Source organism: Elgaria multicarinata, chromosome 9, assembly GCF_023053635.1.
Source record: "Elgaria multicarinata webbii isolate HBS135686 ecotype San Diego chromosome 9, rElgMul1.1.pri, whole genome shotgun sequence".
Classification (NCBI taxonomy): domain Eukaryota; kingdom Metazoa; phylum Chordata; class Lepidosauria; order Squamata; family Anguidae; genus Elgaria; species Elgaria multicarinata.
Genome location: NC_086179.1, coordinates 3269213 through 3294176, shown reverse-complemented (window position 1 = coordinate 3294176; position 24964 = coordinate 3269213). Strand labels below are relative to the sequence as shown.

The following is a 24964-nucleotide window of genomic DNA, read 5'->3' as shown; positions in this document are numbered from 1 at the left end:
GTGTGTGTGTAGACAAGGCCTTTTCGTGATTTTCTGTGTGTGTGTGTGTGTGTGTAGACAAGGCCTTTTCGTGATTTTCTCTGTGTGTGTGTGTGTGTGTAGACAAGGCCTTTTCGTGATTTTCTCTGTGTGTGTGTGTGTGTGTGTGTGTGTGTAGACAAGGCCTTTTCGTGATTTTCTCTCTGTGTGTGTGTGTGTGTGTGTGTGTAGACAAGGCCTTTTCGTGATTTTCTGTGTGTGTGTGTGTGTGTAGACAAGGCCTTCTCCTGATTTTCTGTGTGTGTGTGTGTGTGTATTTACTGCTCCGCGCCTCCTTGCTTGTCTTCTGATTTAGCCACACGGAGAGTAGACCCGTTGAGGTGAATGGAATTTATTTATTTATTTATTACATTTCTATACCGCCCAATAGCCGGAGCTCTCTGGGCGGTTCACAAAAATAGAACTAAAAATTTTAAAAAATAAAAATTAATTTTAATTAATTCCAGCGAGTCACTGGAACGCCACAGCAACGGCTCTTGGCGTTCGCCTCACGAAACCTGGCTCCAGGCCACGGCCTTCGCCCCGCCTAGCCTAGCCCAGCCTCGCCCTCAAGGGCTCTCTCGTCCGCGAGCGCCGTGAGGCGAAGGACGTGGCTTTTATAACCGCTTCTCCCCTCCCCCCTCCCCCCGACCACTCGGGGGGCGGGAGTTCCCGCCCTTTCGCCGGCCAGCCGCTGGCCGAGGCTTCCGGAGTGACAGCAGCCCGCCTCGCGCCTGGCCCTGCTGCGCCTGCGCGGCTCCTCCCCTTTCCCGTCCTCCTTGGTTCTCCCGGCTGCTGCTGCTTCTACCGCCGTTGTCGTGGACGGTACGTGGGTTCACCCCGGGGGGGGGCGGGGGAGGGGGGCAGGCAAAGGGGGGAGGCGGGAAGCTCGCCGTCGTCGTCCTCCTCCTCCTCCTCCTCCTCCTCCACCTCACGAGCAGGGCCGCCGTATCCGGGCTGGCTGGGGGCCCAGCCAGGAAGCCTCTGGCCCACGCCTCCGGCCGCGCCTCGGGCCCTGGGCCGCCTCGGCCGCCTCCCCTCAGAGGAAAAGCCCCCGACGAAGGGCCGCCTCCTCCTCCTCCTCCTCCTCCTCCTCCTCCTCCTCCCAAAAGGCGCTATTCTTCTTCGAAAAACGGAGCTTTTCATTGTCTGGGCGAAATGCCAGCCACGTTTGGCACTCTGAAGATGTTGGACTACAACGCCCATCACTCCCAGCTGGTGTGCTGGACTACACCGCCCATCAGCCCCGCGCCGGCCTGGCCTCCCGAGCTCCTCCTCCTCCTCCTCCCACCACCAGCCCGGCTTCCCTGTGTGTTGGGACTACAACTCCTATCAACCTTAGGGTGACCCTATGGAAAGGAGGACCGGGCTCCCGTGTCTTTTACAGTTGCATAGAATCATAGAATAGCAGAGCTGGAAGGGGCCTACAAGGCCATCGAGTCCAACCCCCTGCTCAATGCAGGAATCCACCCTAAAGCATCCCTGACCGATGGTTGTCCAGCTGCCTCTTGTAGGCCTCTAGTGTGGGAGAGCCCACAACCTCCCTAGGTAACTGATTCCACCGTCGCACTGCTCTAACACTCAGGAAGTTTTTCCTGATGTCCAGCCGGAATCTGGCTTCCTTTAACTTGAGCCCGTTATTCCGTGTCCTGCACTCTGGGAGGATCGAGAAGAGATCCTGGCCCTCCTCTGTGTGACAACCTTTTAAGCATTGAAAAGGGGATTTCAGCACGTGTCCTTTGTATATATGGGGAACCTGGGGAAATTTCCTCTTCATCACAACGGTAAAAGCTGCAGGAGCCCTGCCCTCTTTTAAATCTGGTCACTCTAGTATAGCTCCTGCAGCTTTAACTGTTGTGATGAAGAGGGAATTTCACCAGGTTCTCCATATATACAAACGACACCTGCTGAAATTCCCTTTTCTATGCAACTGTTAAAGATACAGGAGCCCTGCCCTCCTTTTCACATGGTCACCCTAATCAACCTGCTAGCTTGTCCTCCTCCCAACTTGTAGTCCAACACTTATTATTATTTACAATATTTATATACCGCTCAGTTATCTAACACAGATTCCAGAGCGGTGAGCATAGGTATAAACAGTGAAAGAAAGAAAGATTTATAAAGCGAATTAAAATTGTTTGATTTAAAAACAAAGGAACCAGAAAAACACTGGCAGTTTTTTTGAGGGAGTTGAGGGAGCAACAGTTCTCAGCACCCTTCACTAGCCTGGCCGCCCAGTGGGTTGGTTTCTATATGTGTTGGACTACAACTCCCATCATTCCCTGCCAGCCCAAACTCCCAACTGGATGCCCTCCATATGGGTTACAACTCGCACCTGCCTTGCCGATATTGCTGTTCAACTGGGAGCGTGCCTGGGGACGCTGGGGAAAGCTGCCCCTGGTATAGTCCCAACACATCTGGAGGGTGCCAGGTTGGGGAAAGTTGCCCCAGGTGATGCCAACGGTTCACTTCGCTTTTCAAGAAGTGCACCAATAAATTAAGTGAGAAGAGAACATAAGAAGTGCCCTGATGCTGGATCAGACCAAGGGTCCATCTAGTCCAGCACTCTGTTCGCACAGTGGCCAACCAGCCATCGGCCAGGGTTGAACAAGCAAGACATGGTGCAACAGCACCCTCCCACCCATGTTCCCCAGCAACTGGTGCACACAGGCTTACTGCCTCGAATACTGGAGATAGCACACATCCCTCAGGGCTAGTAACCCTTGATAGCCTTCGCCGCCAGGAATTTATTTATCCAACCCCCTTTTAAAGCCATCCAAATTGGTGGCCATCCCTACATCTTGTGGTAGCGAGTTCCATAATTTAACTCTGCGCTGTGTGAAGAAGTCCTTCCTTTTATTTATCCTGGATCTCCCGCCCATCAGCTTCATGGGGTGACCCCGTTGGGTTCTAGTATTTTGAGAGAGGGAGCAAAATGTCTCCCGCTCCACGTTCTCCACACCATGCATAATTTTGTACACCTCTATCACGTCTCCCCTTCGCCTCCTTTTTTCCAAGTTAAACAATCCCAGTTGATGTAACCTTTCCTCACAGGGGCATGAAAGTAACTCATTCATGCTTCTGGTAGCTGAGAAAGTCACAAAGGTCCTTTTGGCCGACTCCTAACTTTTAGGAAGTGTTTACCAGTTCAGGTGGAAAGTTGGCTCAATTATCAAGATCAGCTCTGATTACTGCCCAGGGAAAGTATGTGGCATGAAGAAGGCCAAAGAAGATCTACAGAACAGCGTTTGGGGACACACAAACGGTGTTGTGTAATGTAAGGGGGTGATCATAGAGCCCAGCTTATTCAGGGAGCAAGTGAAGTTGTATAGGCTTGATAGCTTATCAAGGCAGGGTTGAGTAAACAGGAGTATTTGGAATGTTTCCTCTTGTCCTTTCCAATGAGTGTTACAAAAGTCTTGTTGGTTTGAGTTGCAACCTCCTCCCGCGCATTCTGGAATCAAGGACAATATGTACATATGCTGTGCTCTTAAAACAAAGTTAATATTCTGTGCCAAAGTAATCGAAATCTAACATCTGCATATTTTGTAGAATTTATTTTGCTGCTCTGCAGGTGTGGGAGACCTGCTTCCTGATTACCCAAATTCCTTGGTTTTGAGGGTCTTAACCAGCTGTTCTCCATACACTTTTTGTTTTTAAAACCTGCTTCTGGACTTCTATTTTTAACGGTATCTTTTTCTGACTAATATTGATATTGACTTTATCAATGTGTGCTGACAATTTGAGACTAGGCAGTCTAATCTCTTCTCAAACAAACCAGAGTATATAAACTTTAATTAGAAATGAATCGTGTTTGTGTAACAGAACCACAGGTTGCATGCAGTCCTAGTATAAGTCAACAGAACTGTACTTTTTAAAGAGAGATTTTAATTTGCTAATCTGTAATGTGAGTATTTGCATTGGCTTTTGGAATCATAGACCTGGTTTGCATGATCACCACGCTGAAGACGTGGTGGTTTGTTTAAGCCGCGATGCGTGCCAGGCGCCATTTGCCTAAACATCCACCCTGGGCATGGCTTGTTGGGTCATTTGAACCTGGGCAGCACAGCTTTTTAGAGGGGGAAACAACCCTCAAATAACCCGTGATGATTGTACAAACCAGCCCATTGTGAGTCCTGCTTGTTTTAAAGCAAAACTGTCAAAGTGTGGCATCTAGTCATATCTGGAAGCCTGCAAAGGGTTGTAGCATATTAGGTTCCCAAAGAAGTAGAGTTTAGCAGCCATGGATTTTGGGGGGTGGGAGTTAAACTGGGATATTTAAACAGAAGGGCACATTATTGCAATTGCTATATGAAGTCGGAATTGGTAACTGCTGGTGTGGGGGAAGAGTACATACTACATCCCTCTAAGGCAGCCTTCCCCAGCCTGGGGCATTCTGGGAGTTGTAGTCCAACACATCTGGAGCACCCCAGGTTGAGGAAGGCTGCTCTAAGGGTTGCTATTTAGTTCCCTGGTTGTCTCTGCCATAACCCTTTCTGTATTTCTTGAAGCAGCTTGATAAAAGGGTGAGATGGAGCTTTGTACACAGCCTAGTTCCTTTCAGATGTTTTGGAATACAAATCCCATAATCCCTGACCATTGTTCATGCTGGCTGGGGCTTATAGGAGTTGTAGTCCAAAACATGTGGAGGGGCCCAGGTTGTCTATCACTGCCCTAGGCTTTCCCATCCTCCTCTGTCTGCTTTGTCAGAAAAGGCGATTGGGTGGCGCTACTGAGGGATCTTTCTGACCCACCATTTCAAGTAGATTTAGGGGAACACAGCCTGTTTTGTTGCCATGCCATTGTAGTGGTGGGTCGTTTGACCCTCCATGCTCCCTTCCCCCATTCCTCTGGTCTTCAGGGTGTTCACCAGGGTTATAAAATATCTGTTTTTCTAACACAGGAATTATATCAGGAAGCAAATGAGTGCTTGAGGGCTTTACTGGGAAGTGTGAATGGCAACACTCCGCTCTTTTTGTGTGTGTGTTTGCTGCTGCGGTAGCCAACCTTCTCTTGTCCCAATTAGTTCACCGAAAAAGAAACAGAAAACAAGTGGAATATTGTATTGATTGGGAAGAGTTTCGAGCCATAAAGTGCTCTTCATGCCAGCCCATAAAGGCCATCCAAAATTTACGTGGAGAAACTACCCTACCCTGTTGGAACATGCAGACAGTTGGGAAGCATTTCCTATCTAGGCAATGGGGGCTGAGGTTCTGGTGGGGGCAGGACTAGCCCCCATAACCCTGCAACCCCCCTCATGCATTTGTTTATTGTGGGAGGGGGTGTCCTATGACCCTCCCTAAAAAGAAGGTCTGTATTGTGTTGTGTAATGCAGAGGGCACAGTTCAAGCTTCCACAAGCCCACCTACCCCCAGCATGAATTCCTGATTCAGCTGGCAGGAGCCTTTCATTAGGTGTTGCGGTGGCTCCATTCGGAAAGTGGGGGCTAGGAAGCCATGGGGCCTGTGCAGAGCTCACTAAGCAGCCATTGGAGGGAGTGGAGGGGCTATTAATAGTCAGTCCTCGCTGCTGGAATGCACATTGCAAAGAGCCCTTTCAGGCATGGTGCGGTGCGTACACAGAGTATATATGATGCTGGGGCAAGGGGACGTTGTTTGTGGGGGTCTTAAGGCCTCAGGCAGCTTGGTGACTCTGTTTCTTTCCACCTCTTCCTTGTGATGTGCTTTCCCTCTGTGTGGGTTGGGGTGTGAACTCTCCCAAGAGAAATTGTTTGTCTTTGTCTCATCTCATTTTACACTCAAAGTCGTTAAAATTCCATCCTGGTGAGCAAAGTATATATTGCTGGAGTATTTGGGGTAATTTGTAGTTGGTAGGAAGACACTTGGAATATTCCCCCTCCTCATTCTTCTCAAAAGGAAACTTACCTTCTTTTTTAAAATCAACAACAACTGCTGTAGGTGTTGTAACAGCAATATTCTTATTTTATTGGTGCTCATCTTCAGCGTGGAATTGGAATTTCATAATGTCCCCGAAGGCAACCCTCCCAGTCCCGTGGGTTTATGTGGAGCCCAACATGTTTGAAATAGTTGTCAAACTTTATTAGGAAGCATGAACCACTTCATGTGCTCCCCTAGAATGATGGGGTCAAGTGTGGTGTATCTTCGCTGCCTCTCTTTTCAATTAAAAACAAACATTTAACTTGCTAAGCTATCTGGCCCAGGGTACCCAGGTTGAAATGAATGGGAAATGAAACTTCTAAGTGCCCAAGCAACAACTTTAAAACATTAGGGCAAAATAACATAGTATTTTATGTTATAGTGCAGCCTTCCCTCAACCTGGGGCGCTCCAGATGTGTTGGACTACAACTCCCAGAATGCCCCAGCCAGCTGGCTGGGGCATTCTGGGAGATGCAGTCCAACACATCTGGAGCGCCCCAGGTTGAGGAAGGCTGTTATAGTGGGTTATGCAACTTCACGAACACTGGAGTAGATGTTTGTTTTTGTAACAGCAACCACAACTCAACATTCCTGTTTTAAAGAAAAATAATTATAAAACACTCTCTAGAGGTCCTTTTGAGCCCAGGGGTAAATTTTACACAAGGGATTAATTCTGCTCCAAGTTAGAAAACTTGCAACAGGGATTTTCAGTCTTATTTTATTAGTAACTCTCTCTTGGATTTCTAAAAAAAACCAAACACTCTCTGTTGGGCTACGTTGGGTCCTTTCCTTTATTTACTCCAAGTCCAGTATTTCTCTCGGACATTTTGTTGTTTCTGTTTTGCTTTCTCTGTTGACATTGTTGGGTCCAATGTAACTCAATAGTTTTTGTGTTACACTACATTTTCTTTAATGTGATACCAATAAAAACTGTTTTAATGTCTTTAACGACAAATCATATCTTTATTTCCAGCTAGGACTTTAAAAAGCTCTGGCTGATTAATATTGTAAATAAAAAAAAAATGGTGTGCAAGGCGTAAGCCTAAAAAGGATACAGAACTGTATCTGCATTGAATTCCAAAAGGGCTGACTAACTTGTGCTAAATGCTTTCCCAAGTCTTAAGAAAGTACGATCAACCATCCATTGGTGGAGCGTCTATGATGTCATGGCATGTTCAAGGAATTCCTATCCCATCTTCAGGGTGAATGAAGGTGTCATCAATAAAATGTTGAAAAGCAACATGCCCTCTGGAGATCAAAGGCCAGTCTGAATTGGGGAAAAGTTTTGGGCTTAGAACAAGGAATAGGAAGACAAGATGCAGATTATTATTATTATTATTATTATTATTATTATTATTATTATTATTATTTATATAGCTCCATCAATGTACATGGTGCTGTACAGAGTAAAACAGTAAATAGCAAGACCCTGCCGCATAGGCTTACATTCTAATAAAATCATAATAAAACAATAAGGAGGGGAAGAGAATGCACCAAACAGGCACAGGGTAGGGTAAAACTAGCAGTATAAAGTCAGAACAAAATCAAGTTTTAAAAGCTTTAGGAAAAAGAAAAGTTTTTAGCTGAGCTTTAAAAGCTGCGATTGAACTTGTAGTTCTCAAATGTTCTGGAAGAGCGTTCCAGGTGTAAGGGGCAGCAGAAGAAAATGGACGAAGCCCAGCAAGGGAAGTATAACTTCAGGGCAAACCTCTGTAAAGAGGTGAGTTTTAAGAAGATCATAGAATCATAGAATAGCAGAGTTGGAAGGGGCCTACAAGGCCCTCGAGTCCAACCCCCTGCTCCATGCAGGAATCCACCCTAAAGCATCCCTGACAGATGGTTGTCCAGCTGCCTCTTGAAGGCCCTAGTGTGGGAGAGCCCACAACCTCACCAGGCAACTGGTTCCATTGTCGTACTGCTCTAACAGTCAGGAAGTTTTTCCTGATGTCCAGCCGGAATCTGGCTTCCTTTAACTTGAGCCCGGTATTCTGTCAGATTCAGAACTGAGCTTCATGTCTGAGATTCAGAACTGTGGGGGTCTGTCTAATACCAATTGGTAAAGTGTTCCAAGGATTGGGGGCTGCAACATCAAATGCAAACTTCCAGGGCATGTGGCACCCTCAGATGTGCCGCCTCTGACGATCACAGAGAATGGGCAGGGATAGAAAGAGTGAGGCGGTCCCTATGCTGTCAGCCCTAGCCAACATAGCCAATGTTGAGGGATGGTGGGAGTTGCGATTCAACGACATAGAAGGCTGCACGTTCCCCGTCCCTGCCTTAAAGAAACTTCATCTGGGACCTTGTGTACAGTTGGCAGTGAAGGGATGGATGAACTTAGGGAGCCTTTGGAGTCTCTGGGGCTCTGGTCGTGAGGACCTTCAAAGAGGCAGGATGTGTGGTGAGTGAATTTCACGTTGATTGGAAGGAAATGGCCACATCTTGGGCCGCACTTTACTAATTCTAAGTATAGGCAATAAGTTACGTCTCCAGTTCTTGTGGGGGTGGGGAGTGTGAAGGCCTGTCTGTCATTGCAGCTACAGAACAGCGCATTTGCAGAAGGGTGGCTTAGTCCGTTGGACTCGATGGCCTTGTAGGCCCCTTCCAACTCTGCTTAATCCCGCATATTGGTGTGGGGCAGATGTGTGCCCCACTACTTCTTAATGCTTGTATGGCAGTTTCTGGATGCATCAGAAAATGATAGGCCCAGAGGTCATCTGGGCACATTCCACATGCTGTTTTCAATCCCTGTCACTTCTTGTTAATTAAGACTAGTGGTGCCTTGTAAAATTACAGTCAACCGGGTAATTATAGAGCTAATGTACTTACTTTCCACTTGGAAGCATCTCGGGGAAGGGATGGCTGTGAGATGTGTTTGACAATCTCCGGGGGCAGCCTGAAAGGGCTGAGGTGTTAGTGCTTCGAGTTAAATCAAGCTAACTGCTGCTACGCTTTCGATTTCCCAAGGACATCATCGCCATGGTTGTGGCTGTTCGACAAGTGGTCTGGTACCTCTCCCTGTGGGCTCTTTGTGTCCTGAGCAAACCCACTGAGAAGAAGGATCGCATCCACCATGACTCTCAGCTAAGCGACAAGGTCCATGATGATGCACAGAACTTTGACTATGACCATGATGCCTTTCTGGGTGCTGAGGAAGCCAAGACCTTCGACCAGCTGACGCCAGAAGAGAGCAAGGAGAGGCTGGGGTAAGAGAACCTGAGCGTGAGCAGCTGGCCTGTGGCCAGAGTCTGCTACTAGAGAATCTTGGCGGTTCCTGGTGCTGGGAGGTCAGGTAGCAACCCGAGGCCTCTGCTGCCTGCCATATGTTCTGCCCGCAATACAGCTTCCAAGTGGCTCCATTGGACCCATGTGAGCAGGGCCTGTGGCATTTTCTTCACTGTTGGAGAACACTCTGCATCTGCAGTGGGAAAGCGTGTGGAGCGTTTCCCGTCCCTGAAGAGGAGGGTCAGTCTCACGAGAGCCCCAAAGCTTTTTGCTTGCATTCCTGCCTTTAGACAGACACGCAGCCCAACGTTAGCCACGCTCACTCAGAAGTAGGCCCCACTGAATTAAAGGGGGCTTACTCCTAAGTCTGTTTGTATAGGGTTACGGCCTTGGTGAAGGTGCATCTTATTAAGTGAGCTTTAAATTGCTGACTAACGGTAATAAACCCCAAGCACATGCTGAGATTCATGCAATTTGCTCATTGTAATGGATAGTTGAATAGACTTAACTACAGCCCTGGTGTTCACGCTGAAGGCTAACAAGCAGAGATAATAAATTAGCCTCTTCTTTTTGTTGTTGTTGCATCTGTTCAAATTAGCTCCACCAGAAGCCTGTGACCTTGATGGGGCCCAGTGGCTCTCCCTCTGCAGTGGGAAATGCCACCCCGGCCCTGTGGCCAAGTGTCAAGTAACAGTAGTGACAGCTGTGGTTATATTTGGCTGTGCAGGCTGCTGGTACAGACTTGGAAGCTTTTCTTTGGAAAAAGAATCGTGCTAGTTTGCCCGTTGAGTACTTCAGCGTTCGTGTGTGTGTGTGTTTTAAACTTGTCACAGGGACTGTCACCTTGGCCATTAAAGACTTGAATCATAGAATAGCAGAGTTGGAAGGGGCCTACAAGGCCATCGAGTCCAACCCCCTGCTCAATGCAGGAATCCACCCTAAAGCATCCCTGACAGATGGTTGTCCAGCTGCCTCTTGAATGACTCTAGTGAGGGAGAGCCCACAACCTCCCTAGGTCACTGGTTCCATTGTCATACTGCTCTAACAGTCAGGAAGTTTTTCCTGATGTCCACGTGGAATCTGGCATCTTGTAACTTGAGCCCGTTATTCCGTGTCCTGCACTCTGGGAGGATCGAGAAGAGAACCTGGCCCTCCTCTGTGTGACAACCTTTTAAGCATTAGAAGAGTGCTCTCATGTCTCCCCTCCATCTTCTCTTCTCCAGGCTAAACATGCCCAGTTCTTTCAGTCTCTCTTCATAGGGCTTTGTTTCCAGACCCCTGATCATCTTAATGGTGGTCGATGCAGAAACCGTTCTTTTTGCTGCTTGCTAAGCAACATAGTTAGGCTGAACTTACCCCCTTCCTGATATTTCTCCTTGGATTGATAAAGAACATTGTTACTTTTTGGCAGGTGTGAGTAGCTGTTGCTCTGTTGGTCGCTGCTAGCTCTTGAGGATTTTGTTAAGAAGGGGATTCAGTAGAACCTTTAAAACCGTAGCTTCACATCCACTGGTGCAGGAGACATCTCTGTCCCCCAGTGAGGTCAGGGCAACGCCAGCAGAAATTTGGGGCAAATTAACATTGCAGGCTGCCTCTTGAGCCTGTCTGCTAGGCTGCACGCTCTGCCCGAATCTGGCAAAGTAGGTAGGTGTGCTGCTGAGACAGTGATGAGGGAGTGATCATGGGGTAGGTCAAGCAGCTCTGGGATACTTTCTGGGTCAGACTCGCCACCTCGTTTGGCCTCTCTCTCTGGCTTAGGTTTCAGTGCAGGCCTCTCCAACATGCTTTGATGTAAGCAGAGGATGGAGAAGGGCAGGAGGAACGGCACAGTCATGACACCTGGCACTGAAGGGTTTGCCTGCCCGTGGATCCTTTGGCAAGGAAAGGAATTTGACACTCCAAGCAAACAGTGTGTCACGCAGTACAAAGCGTCATTGCTAAAAGGTGGCATGCAGCTAGCTTGCCAGAAAAACTAAACACTTAAGTTCAAATAAATAACTCCCTACTCCCAGGTACCTTGGCTGCTTCACAGCTGCTCAGCGGCTCATCTCCTTTTCTCTCCCTGGCTGCCCTTCCCGGGAGCATTTTCCTCTTCCTCCCCTGGCCTGCTTTATTGATTGCAGCAACAGCAGTGGCTTCAGATCTCTGAGGCAGCTGCCCAGAGTGTCACCTCCGGGGGCTTAGCAAGGCGGAGGGCTGTGCCTCCCTGTGGCCTTTCTTGCCTCAGGATTCCTGAGACCGGGACTGTTAATTGCAAGCGAACGTTTTAGTTGTTTAATTACGCCAAGTAGTGAATTACATCTTGCAGTAATTAGGGATGATCTGGGTCGATGTCTCCGTGGCATTAAAGTGGTGCGCTCAGCTAATGCCTGAGAATACCACGGGGTGTGGAGAGAAGGGCTGTCTTGTAGGGGATGTTCCATGTAAACGGTTGAGGGTTTAGCGGTTAAAAGCAGCCCCTTGAGTTGTGCCTGGAAGTCCATGTAAATGCTGTGCATCCTCAGCACCTCATTGGGAGGAAAGCTGCCCCACTCCCACCCCGTTGCTGAATGGAACCGTTGAACGCCAGAGGTTCCGAACGTCCCTTTCCAAGACAGAAGAGGGTGAAAGGACTACTTCGTGGGCGGCCGCCGAGCGCTCTGGGCTTCGTCAGCGGCCGACATTCCATGTGCCCCTGCCAAAAATGCATGGTCCCACCGGGCAGGATTGTGTTGCTTTTAACTCTTGCTGGCTTTTTCTGCATTTCCCACAGAAAGATTGTAAGTAAAATAGATGAAGACAAGGACGGGTTTGTAACTGCTGAAGAGCTAAAAGACTGGATTAAGTTTGCCCAGAAGCGCTGGATTTACGAGGATGTACAGCGCCAATGGAAAGGGCACGACCTCAATGAGGATGGGCTCATTTCCTGGGAGGAGTATAAAAATGCCACCTACGGCTACATCCTAGGTAGGTCTTTGCTCTGGGGGTGAGAGCCGTGTCTTGACACTTGCTGTTTTGTCTTGTAGAATGATTGTAAATAAAATAGACGCGGATAAGGATGGGGTTGTGACCGAGGGGGAACTCAAGGACTGGATTAAGAAGGCGCAGAAGAAGTACGTGTATGACAATGTAGCGCACCAATGGCAGGAGTATGACATGAACCAAGATGGCTTAATCTCCTGGGATGAGTACAGGAACGTGACCTATGGCACTTACCTGGGTAAGGGGCAAGTTGTCGGAGCTGCAGAAGCCCTGATCTCCGATCAATAAAGCAGAAGGTGGTGGTCCTTGCAGGCCAGGAGAAGCCTAGCGTGCATAGTGGCAGGGGGTGGGTCCGGCTGCACCCCTGTAAAGAGAACCCCCATGCTGCTCCCCCTTTCAGAAAAGGACACGGCTGCCCTCATAGTCAGGCTGCCTGTGGCAAATTTGTATGGAGGATGCATAAGAACGCCTGAAATCCTAATGGAGATGCAGCTTCGTACCTCTGCTTTATTGACGCTTTAACGAAATGTCATGAACTGAACAGTAATTCTGTGTAATGCTGCTGTTGATTGTCTGTTAACCTCATATTTCCTATTGTTTCTGAACTCCTCAAGTTCTTTGTTGAGGAGCTCTTTGCTGCCCTCTGCAGCACTGGTGCTCTGCAGCTGTCTTACCCAACTGGATGCCCTCAGTTGTGTTGGACTACAACTCCCACAATCCCCCAGCCTGTGGGACTTGTAGTCCAACACATCTTGGGGGCACCTGGTTGGGGAAGGATACTGCAAGGGAAGGGAAGTCCTGAGGTGCAGGGATGGCCAAGTTCTTAGTGCTGCCGGAGTCTCCAGGGGCCATGGACGGATGGGTCTGTGTCAGATGGGGCATCTCCTAACAGCAAAACCTTCATGGCTATGAAAGGGCGCCATTGCACATGCTCATAGGATAGGAGATTGGAGAAGGTGGGGAGAGCTGAAAGCCAACCTGCGTCCTGAACGATCCCCTTCTCCATGTCAGGGGAGTGGGGGGGGGGGAACAGGCTGCAAGGGGGCCCTTGCTTTTCCACATGGCCTTGATATATGCAGGGAGGCTCCTCATTGCTTTTCCCAATGTAAGGCTGCCTCTTGATTGGCCATCCCTGGTTTATAATGTTTAGCTGCTTCCAACTGCTGGTTCACGTTTCACGTGTCATAACTGAGGCTCCTTGGCCACAGGGGTGGTGCTTGGCCCATTCTGCACGCTTTGGCTCCTTGATGGTCATAGGGGCAGGGAATGGCAGTGACGTGCAGTGCTGAGAAGCACAACGCTCCCAGCATGCAGTGCTCAGAGGCACAAAACAGTGGCCGTGTGATGATTCCAAAGACAAGAAGCTTTGGTTAAAATAATCTGCAATGGGAGCTAGCCAAGCTGGGAATTACGGCCGCCCGGATCTTGTGTGGCTGCTGTGCGGCTGAGGTGCTCCAGGTGCCTTGGCAGCGCAGTGCCCAAACAGCCCCCAGCTTTCCTTCACCCAGCCACCCCCGCAACGTTGGAGTTAGGGGAGGGGTGGAAATCACCAACCTACTGCTGCGATGATCCCTGCCTCCCTTTGCAGCTCCGTGATGGGGAGGAAGGCTGATTGCTTGTGGGACACTTCCTGTGGCCGGCCAAAACATTGCGGCCTGGACTGTATGTGGGCAGCTGGTGGCCTCCAGAGGTTTTCCCCTTCCAAAGCCCCTCCCTAGCCAGCATAGTCAACGGGGAAGCTAAAATATCAGGGTCACCCTGCCTTCGTGGCTCACAGTGAATGCGATGTTGGAATGGTTTGGCCTTATGTGGCATGTTACCTTCCCTACCCACCATGGTGACTTTCCTGTATAGAAGGTCAGTGAGAGTTCCAGTAGTACGGGACATACAACACTCACTGCGGTAGTAATGGGGGAATGGCAGTATAGTTACCCAGTAAGTGACCCCCTGGGTCTTACATGGACGTGATCTTTCTCTTGCCATCTAGATGACCCCGATCCCGACGACGGCTTTAATTACAAACAGATGATGGTGAGAGATGAGCGGAGGTTCAAAATGGCCGATAAGGATGGCGACCTGATTGCTACCAAGGAGGAGTTCACTGCCTTCTTACATCCTGAAGAATATGACTACATGAAGGACATTGTCGTGCAGGTGTGTGCTGTGGCCCCTGAGCCGTGTAAGAATGATGGTACTTAAAAGATGGGAACAGGACTAATGTATTATTATTATTATTTATTTATTTATTTATTTATTTAGCACCAACAATGTACTTGGTGCCGTACAAAATATATGAATAAAACAGCAATACCCTGCCTAGAGTCTTACAATCTAAAATTAAAACATATGAAGGGGGGGGAGGGGTATTTGTAAATGACAGCCTGTCCCCCAGTACCCTGGCCACAGAAAGCCTTTGAAACCAAAAGGCATTGACGCTACTTCTGAAATGTGTTCTGGCCAAGAGAAAGGGATTTTGCAGGCGATGCACTGCCTCCCTGTGTCCTTGGATTTCATCCCTTGGTACACAGCGGTGACTCTTAAACAGGCAGCGCCCTCGGATCCGTCCTTGGGGCTGTGATTATTATCACCGGCAGGCCTATCCAGTGGAATTTTAGGATGTTTTAATAATGTATACTATGTTTTTAATTCAGTTTTATGTATTTTATACTTGTTGTTCCCTGCCTCGATCCAGACGGAGAGGCGGGTAAGGAATTATTATTGTAATTGCTCCCTCCTTGATGGGCTTTTGGAAGCAGGCTAAAACTTTTTTATTCCAGCAGGCCTTTGGAGAATAATCTGGCCCTCCATCTATGTTAATGTCTTACAATTTTGTTGTGTATTTTAAACGTTTATGGTTCCCCCCCCCCTCCCAATGTATGTTTTAAACTTTGTAAGGCTGCCTTGAGGCCCAGCATTGGGCAAAAGGCGGGATACAAATAATAATAATAATAATAATAATAATAATAATAATAATAATAATAATAATTTCCAGCCAAGGTTGGAAGGTCTGGGTGGCCCTTGCAGGTCGTTTGGTTTTTTAAAGTTGTTTTAGCTTAAGTCACCCTTTTTTCCTCCTGTAAGTGACTATTCTCTCCCCTTGTCTTCACTCTGGTTAAGGAAGGGCCCAGTTGGTTATGCTTGAGAGTCAGCTGTGCTGCTCACTCTGATTTTTCTAACTAGGAAACCATGGAGGACATTGACAAGAACGGGGATGGCTTCATTGACTTGGAGGAATACATAGGTGAGCAATGTGCCTGTTCCCTGGCCTCTTCCCCCCAGGGTTCGTGTTCCCATCGTCGCTCTGCAAGCCGATTGTTCATAATGGTCATGGGGGGGTGGGGGCTCTTGTGGCTGGTGCTTGTCAAGCCTCCCTGGAAATGTGCCTCCCTCCCTCTTTGTGGTTTGAGAACTGGACCGGAATTATTTCGTCCCTCTGATTCCACCCGACCTGACAGCCATGCATGTGCTCATAATGCCACCCACAGCACCCCTTCCAGTGTGACATATGCTGCCATTTTCCAGTAGTGCCCTACTGGATTCTGCATTGGTCAAACAGGCACGTCTCTATGCCAAAGAATAAGCGCACACAACTCTGACATGAGGAATGGCAACGTTGAGAAACCAGATGGAGAACATTTCAACTAAGGATATATGAGAAATTGGTTTCCGTTTGGGTTTTTTGGGTCAGGATTTATCCAATTCACCCCTGAGACTGAATACGAACTCAAAACGCAATCTGCAGTTGAAGTCCAGGCACTTGCAGTGTGATTCACGGACCAAAAAATATTGTCTTTGACAGCATGAGTACATTTGAAAAGTGTGCGTGAAAAAAATGCATATTTTTGGAAAATGCACAACAGACATTTTAGTGGGAGAAGAACACATGCATTTCAAAGATGCACACAATTGATGCATACATTTGGGGAAATACGTGTGAATTTACATGCAGAAAGCAAGAACAAAGATCACAATCTGAAATGGGCATGAAATGGGACGAGCTTTGAGGTGGAATTTGGAGAACTTCAGGCTGAAGTTTTGCTTGCAGGTACATCCCTAATTTCAGCCTCCCAGAACGTGATCTGCCATTCTCGAACCGAGGAATTTCAAAGACACATATCAACACAGAATTGCTGAAGTACAATTCATTTAGCGTTTCTCTTCTATTTTTTTGTGGTTTGAATAAGGACAAAGGTTTCTTTTTATCACACTACGTACATTAATCATCTCACTGTTCCAGTGATGTCTGTTTTATTACCGAACAACATTTCTTGAAAGACAACTGCTAAGGTAATCATCCTTGTCTGTACTTTTTGCATTTCAGTACCCCGGGACAATTTGCAGCTGATGAAGTGAACAGTGTCCATGAAAGTTTCTGCTAGAATAGCTCTGTTGGTCTTTAAGGCGCCCCAAAACTTCATTGTTTTTTCTAGAACAGACTAACACGGCTTCCCTTCTGGAGATTACTTCCCTTCAGGGCTCAGAGGCTTCATCACCATGATCGCAAAATCCCATAGTGTGTTGCAGTCACTTGTCCATTTTTAGCTTTGTTTATTTTGTAATTGCTATATGCTCCAGGGAAGTTCGGCAGGTTGAGATGGCATGAAGTAAGTGGAGTGGAGATCTTGGTTTCCATGCTTGACCTGGTGTTTTCTTGTCCCCTGCCTTCAGGTGACATGTACAGCCAAGACGGAGATGCTGAAGAACCGGAGTGGGTGAAGACAGAGCGAGACCAGTTTGTAGAGTTCAGGGACAAGAACCGCGATGGGAAGATGGATAAGGAGGAGACCAAAGACTGGATCCTCCCCTCAGACTACGATCACGCGGAGGCAGAAGCACGGCACCTGGTTTATGAGTCGGATCAGAACAAGGTGAGGCACGCTTTGCACATCACCAGGCCACGCTGAGGCCAGGGTGCCTGACAGATCTCTCTCGGTGGTGGCCAAAGGACCTGCTGTTGTTCTCAGTGAGGGAGTGGAGCAGGCAGGAAACGATTAACAGTGTAGTGTAGTGGTTAGTGTTGAACTGGCACTTGGGAAACCTGCTTCTATTCTCCACTCAGCCATGAAGCTCAGTGGGTGACTTTGGGCCAGTCATTAACTCAACAAAGCCCTGTGAAAGACTGAAAGAGCTGAGCATGTTTGGCCTGGAGAAGAGAAGGCTGAGAAGGAGACATGAGAGCACTATTCAAGTACATGAAAGGTTGTCACACAGAGGAGGGCCAGGATCTCTTCTCGATCCTCCCAGACTGCAAGACACGGAATCATGGGCTGAAGTTACAGGAAGCCAGATCATCAGAAAAAATTCCTGACTGTTAGAGCAGTACGACAATGGAATGATTAACAGTGTAGTGTAATGGTTAGAGTTGAACAGGGACTTAGAATCATAGACTCATAGAATAGCAGAGTTGGAAGGGGCCTACAAGGCCATCAAGTCCAACCCCCTGCTCAATGCAGGAATCCACCCTAAAGTATCCCTGACAGATGGTTGTCCAGATGCGTCTTGAAGGCCTCTAGGGTAGGAGAGCCCACAACCTCACCAGGCAACTGATTCCATTGTGGTACTGCTCTAACAGTCAGGAAGTTTTTCCTGATGTCCAGCTGGAATCTGGTTTCCTGTAACTTGAGCCCGTTATTCCGTGTCCTGCTCTCTGGGAGGATCGAGAAGAGATCCTGGCCCTCCTCTGTGTGACAACCTTTCAAGTATTTGAAGAGTGCTCTCGTGTCTCCCCTCCATCTTCTCTTCTCCAGGATCAACATGCCCAGTTCTTTCAGTCTCTCTTCATAGGGCTTTGTTTCCAAACCCCTGATCATCCTGGCTTCCTGATCAACCTACTTGAGCAAACCTGCTTCTATTCCCCACTTGGCCATGAAGCTCACTGGGTGACTTTGAGCCAGTCACTAACTCTCAGCCTAAGCTACCTCACAGGGTGGTTGTTGTGGGAATAAAAAGAGAGGAGAAGGATTACGTGTACGCTGCCTTGGAGCAAAGGTGGGGTATAAACGTAACAAATCTTATATAAGAACGCAGTAGAGCAAGGCTTATTACTCAAGATCTGACAGACCGATTTTGCTTATTTTTGTTCTAAACTGAAGCTTGAGCTGGGTAGATGTGCAGAAATTTTGAAACTTCGAAAAAGTTCGAGGCTCGAGCTTTACTTGCAAAACAGTAGGCTGGTGGCTCCGATGTCCGTGGGGTGGTGAATCCATTCTGGGTTTCAGTCAGAACCAGCCAGCTCTCTAAAGGAGCTCTCTAAGGTTCTTGACCTATTTTAGGGAGAGAGTTCAGCACCTTGAATAGCTCCTTTAGAATTCTGGCTGGTTCTGACTGAAACCCAGAATGGATTCACCGCCCCACGGACATCGGAGCCACCAGCCTCCGCTGCCTCTTTGCTCCAGCTCCTGATCTGAGAGACATCATCATCATCATCATCATCATCATATAATATTTATTTCTTACCCGCCTCTCCCTTTGGATCGAGGCGGGGAACAACATTAGAACAGGAATCAATACATCTTAAAAATTCATGATTTTACATTGATCTGGGTAGGCCTGCCGGAAAAGGAAAAGGCTAGTCTTTAAAGCTGCCTTAAAATCACAGAGGGGGTTAATGTTACGAATCTCCTCCGGCAGGCCGTTCCATAATCCAGGGGCGACAGAAGAAAAGGTCCTCTGGGAAACTGATGTCAGCCTAGTTTTAGCTGACTGAAGTAAGTTCTCCCCAGAGGACCTGAGTGTGCGGGGCGGACTGTATGGGAGAAGGCGATCTCGCAGGTAACTTGGACCCAAACCATGTAGGGCTTTAAAGGTGATAACCAACACTTTGTACTTTGCCTGGAAACTAATCGGCACCCAGTGGAGTGATTTTAATGTTGGGGTAATATGCTCACCCCTAGATGTACTGGGGACCAACCTGGCTGCCATATTTTGAACTAGTTGAAGTTTCCGAACTAGGTACAATGGTAGCCCTATGTAGAGCGCATTGCAGAAGTCAAGACTTGTTTTCAGACTCAAACTTAAAGAATTGCTAAACGACTTCTTTTTAAAAATAACTTTTATTTGGGTACTACACTGATTTTGCTCATTCTTTGTTTTGTTTTCACCTTTGAAAAAACAGAATCTAGTGCCAGTTTTATGTATCAGACCGAGTAAGCTAATTTATGTTATTATTATTATTATTGTTATTATTATTTATTTATATAGCACCATCAATGTACATGGTGCTGTACAGAGTAAAACAGAAAATCGCAAGACTCTGCCGCATAGGCTTACAATCTAATAAAATCATAGTAAAGCAATAAGGAGGGGAAGAGAATGCAAACAAGCACTGGGAAACAGTAACAGTAAACAGGCACAGGGTAGGGTAAAACTAACAGTATAAAGTCCAAGCAACATCAAGTTTTAAAAGCTTTAGGAAAAAGAAAAGTTTTTAGCTGAGCTTTAAAAGCTGCGATTGAACTTGTGGATCTCAGATGTTCCGGAAGAGCGTTCCAGGCGTAAGGGGCAGCAGAGGAAAATGGACGAAGCCGAGCAAGGGAAGTAGAGACCCTTGGGCAGGCGAGAAACATGGCATCAGAGGAGCGAAGAGCACGAGCGGGGCAATAGTGTGAGATGAGAGAGGAGAGATAGGAAGGAGCTGGACAGTGAAAAGCTTTGAAGGTTAACAGGAGAAGTTTATATTGGATTCTGAAGTGAATTGGAAGCCAATGAAGAGATTTCAGAAGTGGAGTAACATGGTCAGAGCGGCGAGCCAGGAAGATGATCTTAGCGGCAGAGTGGTGGACAGAAACCAATGGACTGATGTGAGAAGAAGGAAGGCCAGAGAGAAGAAGGTTGCAGTAGTCCAACCGGGAAATAACCAGTGCATGAACGAGCGTCTTGGCAGAAGAGACAGACAGAGATGGTCGAATCCTGGCAATATTATACAGGAAAAAACGACAGGATTTAGCTACTGCCTCAATATGAGGAATAAAGGAGAGAGAGGAGTCAAATATAAAGCCAAGGCTACGAGCTTCCTTGACCGGAGTGAGCGTAACATCATTGACAGTGAGAGAGAATGAAAGATGAGGAGAAGGTTTAGGAGGGAAAACAAGCAATTCAGTCTTTGCCATATTTAGTTTCAGACGACGATGAAGCAGCCAGGCTGAGATATCTGAGAGACATGCTGAGATACGATCGTGAACATCAGGAGAAAGATCCGGAGATGAAAGATATAATTGTGTATCATCAGCATACAGATGATATTGGAGGCCATGAGATTGAATAAGCTTGCCCAAGGGCAACATGTATAAGGAAAACAACAACGGGCCAAGCACCGAGCCTTGCGGAACCCCTACTGAAAGGGGAAAAGAGGAAGACAAGCTGCCATTAGTCAACACGCTGAAAGAGCGACCCGCTAGATAGGAGGCGAACCAGTTATAGACAGAGCCACGAAGTCCAAGGTCATGAAGGGAATCTAAGAGATGATCATGATCAACCGTGTCAAAGGCTGCAGTTAGATCAAGGAGAATAAGAATGGAGTTCTGTTTTCTCCCATTGCTTCACCCAGTTCATTTGTGTACCAGACTGATTTGGCTCATTTTTGTTTTATTTTCACTTAAAAAAAAAAAGAAAAGAAAGAAAAAAGTTCAGTGCCGGTTTTGTGTACTAGACTTAATTTATCCTAATGTTCATTTGCCCCTAATGTTGACTTCCCAAAAGTATTACAGTACATTTATTTTAAATTTTTATTTTACATTAAATAAGTCATTTTAAAAAAAAATTACATCAGTGGATCCTATATAAAGTTGTTCCAGTTGTAAGGGAAACGGCCAATATTGCAGCACAGGTTTTACACTAGTACATAAACTCCTACTCCCAAGGAAAACAGATGTGGAAGTGGGGAAGAAGTCTCAGTCCTGGCTCTGCCTTCCACTGGTGTGCAGGGTTGATTTGCTACTCCCCGGTTGGTCTTGGGACCACTGACTTCATTGTGTTCCCTCGGGCAGCTCTAAAACATGACGGTTAGGTTGTTTTATTACTTTCATTGGTGGTTTGTATAATCTCCATGGGGATAGATGGGGTGTGTGTCTCTCTCTCCATGTCCCCCTTCATGGGTTTTTTCACAATGTCCTTTGCAATTGCCACATTCATACCTATTCCTAATGGAGAATCCCAATCCTCTCATTGGCTATCTTGTACTGGAACCCTGCTGGGGCAGGGACCTGTTACTCCAGTACTGTGCGTATCATCTAGCTAGCACGCTATTGGCACTAAGTACTGTGTGTATCACCTAGCTAGCACAGGCTCGAGTGACAGGAAGCCAGATTCCGGCTGGACATCAGGAAAAACTGCCTGACTGTTAGAGCAGTACGACAATGGAACCAGTGACCTAGGGAGGTTGTGGGCTCTCCCACCCTTGAGGCCTTCAAGAGGCAGCTGGACAACCATCTGTCAGGGATGCTTTAAGGTAGATTCCTGCATTGAGCAGGGGGTTGGACTCGATGGCCTCAGAGGCCCCTTCCAACTCTATGATTCTATGATTCTTATTTAAAAAGCCATCCGTCAGGAAGTTCTTCTGATCAAATCCTGCTGAAACAGATGGGAGGCCTGCAAGAGCACAGCGTCTGTCCATTTGAGCAGGAAACTTCCTGCTGGATTGTGCCTTTTAGCGTTTAGCGGCAGTAGCAAAGTCAGAAACGCAAAGGTGACCCCCGCAGTGAAGGTGAACCATTGGCCTGGCATTGGAAGTCCAAGGTCTCACCTCCGGTCTCGTCTCGTTCCCTCCTCCAGGATGGCAAACTCACCAAAGAAGAAATCGTGGACAAGTACGACCTGTTTGTGGGCAGCCAGGCGACAGACTTTGGCGAAGCGTTAGTACGACACGATGAGTTCTAAGCCTCAGAACCCTCTTTCTTAAGAAAAGAAAAAAAGAAAATAGTAATTATTTTTTACGGTTTCTGGAGTAACAAAAACTCTCACTACCAAGACTGGCATTTTCAAGCAACAACGTGGAAAAACCCGACAACCTCCCGTCCTCGCTTTATTTCTTGTTCCCAGAGGGATGGGAGCTCAGTGTTCTGAAAAGCAACTTTCAGTTTGCAACGGGTGGGTTTTACTGTTTTATAGATTTGCATGTTGTTTTACGTCTAACAAGTTCTGTTTATTTTTGTATTATTTCTGTTCCGCGTGAGATGAAGAAGGCATATCCTGGAACGTTAAGCCCCAGAGCAGCACTAGCTCTCCCCTCATGCGACCCCCCCTCCCCCTTTTGGGCGCCTTTGCGTTTAGCCGCAAAATGCCAGAGAACAAGGAGGGCCGAGGAAACGTAAAGGCCGCTGTGCCTTGAGGTTTTGTTCTTCGCCTTCAGCCTAGCCTGTGGAGCCCAGCAGAGCCCAGCTTCTAGTTCCAATCCTAGCCTGTTCTTGTCCACCTTTTCAGTGCAGGCGATTCCTCCAGCATCCACCTCCCAGCTCTGAATAGTCAGGAACGTTTGGCCAAGGCTGCGTGTTTGGGAGCCTTTAACAACAGGAGAGACGGCATCTGCTTCTCCCCCGAACATTCATTCTTGGGGCTTCTGCTGCCCTTGTAGTCAACTGCATTAAGCCCCCCCTGCAAATGGCATCTGTTCTAGAAGTGTGCAGGAACGGGCGTGGTTTGGCCAGTGCTGCTGCAGCCCTCTGTTCAGGGCATTTCCCCTGGATCTTCGCGTGTCAGGAAAGCCAAAGGCCTTCGCCGTTCCTTCTCCAGATTAACAATGCTGCTCATAACCTGTAGTTTGAAACCGGGAGAATGAGGTGGATTTGGGACGATGTCCTTGAAACAGCAAGCGCCTGACCTACACCTGGTTCCTCAAGACACTAGACAGTGGCCAGGTGCTGTGTGGGTGCTGAGGACCAGCAGAATAGCAGGGGCAGTTAAACACACCCAGACATCCTGCATTTTTGAAGTGCCTTGATCTTTAAAAAACCAAATAGGTTTCCCAGTTGACGGGGAATTTTCCCAGTGCAAAAACTTGCATCTAAACTAACGTGGAGAGCTGCTTTTCCTGGAGGCATATCTGGTTGATTCAGCAGCAGTTCAGTATTAAGTTCCTGCTCTCTTGGTGGGTTTAAGCCCCCAGCTGCCTAGTCTGTCAGGGACGGCCTTATCCTTACCTCAAAAGTCCAATCACGCCCCCTCCTGCTCCTGGGTACCAGGATGTCATGGCGCAGGTTCTGACTTCATCCTGTAACTCCCTTATTTGAGGGCCAAATACCCTGGATTGCAGCTCCCATCAATTTTCCATTTTTAGTGCCAGTTTGCATAACCATTGGGTTGCTTTTGCCTTGTTGCTGGGCTGACAAGGTGGGTGTCAAATGTGGAACTGAGCTAAACCAGGGGTTCTGTGTGCAGCTCTTCGGCTTCAACCCACCAGGAACGTGATCAGTATTTCTGTTTCTATCTCAGCAAAGGCTTTGGTGTGAGCTGTTTCCTGGGGATTATTCCTTTGAGGTGCCTCTCTGTGTTGGCCCCTTGAACACTAAAAGCCAGCCCCTCCCTCTGGCCCACTAACCTTTAATAATCATGAGTTGTTTGGTAAGAATTTCTGTTTCCTTTGAACCGTGATGACTTCAAGGATTGAATGCTTGTAACACTATCTATCCCTGTTAATTTCATAAAAACTTTTTTTTTTAAAGTAACTTGATAACAATGAATAGGAAAGACACTTTTATAAATACAAACCGAGCACTCTGTCCAGGATTTCTGAAGATTTGTGTGTAGTGCAGATGTTAGCAGTCCTGAGCATGGCTTTATGTTGGGCTGCAAAACAGCCGAATGTACCGGTTTCAGTAAAGTTTCTTCCAGGAAGGGAAACGCACGCTGGTGGAACGAGGAGCCCACCAACGGGGAGGCCTCCAAACAGTAGATGCCAGCCCCCAGAGAATTTTGGAAGGTCAGGGGGAGGAGAAGTGAACTCATAGGGGGCTGGTGCCCCTGGCTTCCATTACTTTATGAACACTAAAGGCATGTCTGCAATGCAAGCGTCTTCCCACATGCCCATTTTGCACTCCTAAGCAAGAGCACCATATCCACATTCAGCCTGCACTGGTCTCCAGCTTATCTGAACTGCGGAGGGTGGGGTGAGGAGGCGTTTGTGATCTGGGGCAGCCCCTCTGCATGCGTATGGCTGCTACCGGTGGAGGTGCGTTTGGGAGCCTCCATCCACGGTTCTGCTTTTTAACACTGGTGAGCCAAAGTTTCAGCCCGCTGTCGTGCTGTGCAGGTATGCGTGAAAACCATCCCGCTGCGGGGAAAAAAATCAGAGTTGATTGCCGGTGGAGAGTTCTGTCTGGATCGGGACATCCTGCAGTGTCCATCTGACTTCCCCCCCCATAGCCTGGTGTGTTCCTTCTTTGCACAATCTTCTAATTATTAAAACGGATATAAAGCTGGTGGTGAAAGAAACTGAATCACATGGCCCACCGTTTTTAGGAGGGTTTTTTTTGTGTGTGTGTGTGTGTGTGTGTGTGGAGCGGAAATGGAGTTTTATATAACGTACAACATACAGAGAAAACGGTGTCTTAATAAAACTGTTTACATCCCTCATGGCTCTGTGTGCATTCAGGAGTGTGTGTGTGTGTGTGTGTGAGTGAGTGAGTGAGTGAGAGAGAGAGAGAGAGAGAGAGAGAGAGAGAGAGAGAGAGAGAGAGAGAGAGATGTCTTCACTACTTTGCTCTAAAAGTCTGCCCTGTGCTTCTGTTTAAGAACCTAGAAAGAGCCCTGCTGCGTCAGACCAAGGGGTTCCATCTTGTACAGCAGCAGCTTGGTGCTCTCCAGCTGTATTAGACTGCAACTCCCATTATTCTGCTGCAAAAGATGGTAGTTGCAGTCCCAACACATCTGGAGGG

At 47.6% G+C, this 24964-nt stretch overlaps 1 protein-coding gene across 2 annotated transcripts; it reads left to right on the top strand.

The window, feature by feature from the left end:
* The first annotated feature begins 771 nt into the window (after positions 1 to 771).
* CALU (calumenin) lies at positions 772 to 24659 on the top strand. 2 transcript variants are annotated; one of them, XM_063134632.1, is made up of 7 exons: positions 772 to 843; positions 8880 to 9118; positions 12143 to 12336; positions 14086 to 14252; positions 15279 to 15339; positions 16767 to 16966; positions 21867 to 24659. In XM_063134632.1, exons 2-7 carry the CDS (start codon positions 8892 to 8894, stop codon positions 21969 to 21971), a joined length of 954 nt encoding a protein of 317 aa, XP_062990702.1. In that variant the 5' UTR covers positions 772 to 843; positions 8880 to 8891; the 3' UTR covers positions 21972 to 24659. The 2 variants fall into 2 exon arrangements, with proteins under 2 accessions (XP_062990702.1, XP_062990701.1); XM_063134631.1 differs by lacking the exon at positions 12143 to 12336 and adding an exon at positions 11890 to 12083.
* Positions 24660 to 24964: the final 305 nt, after the last annotated feature.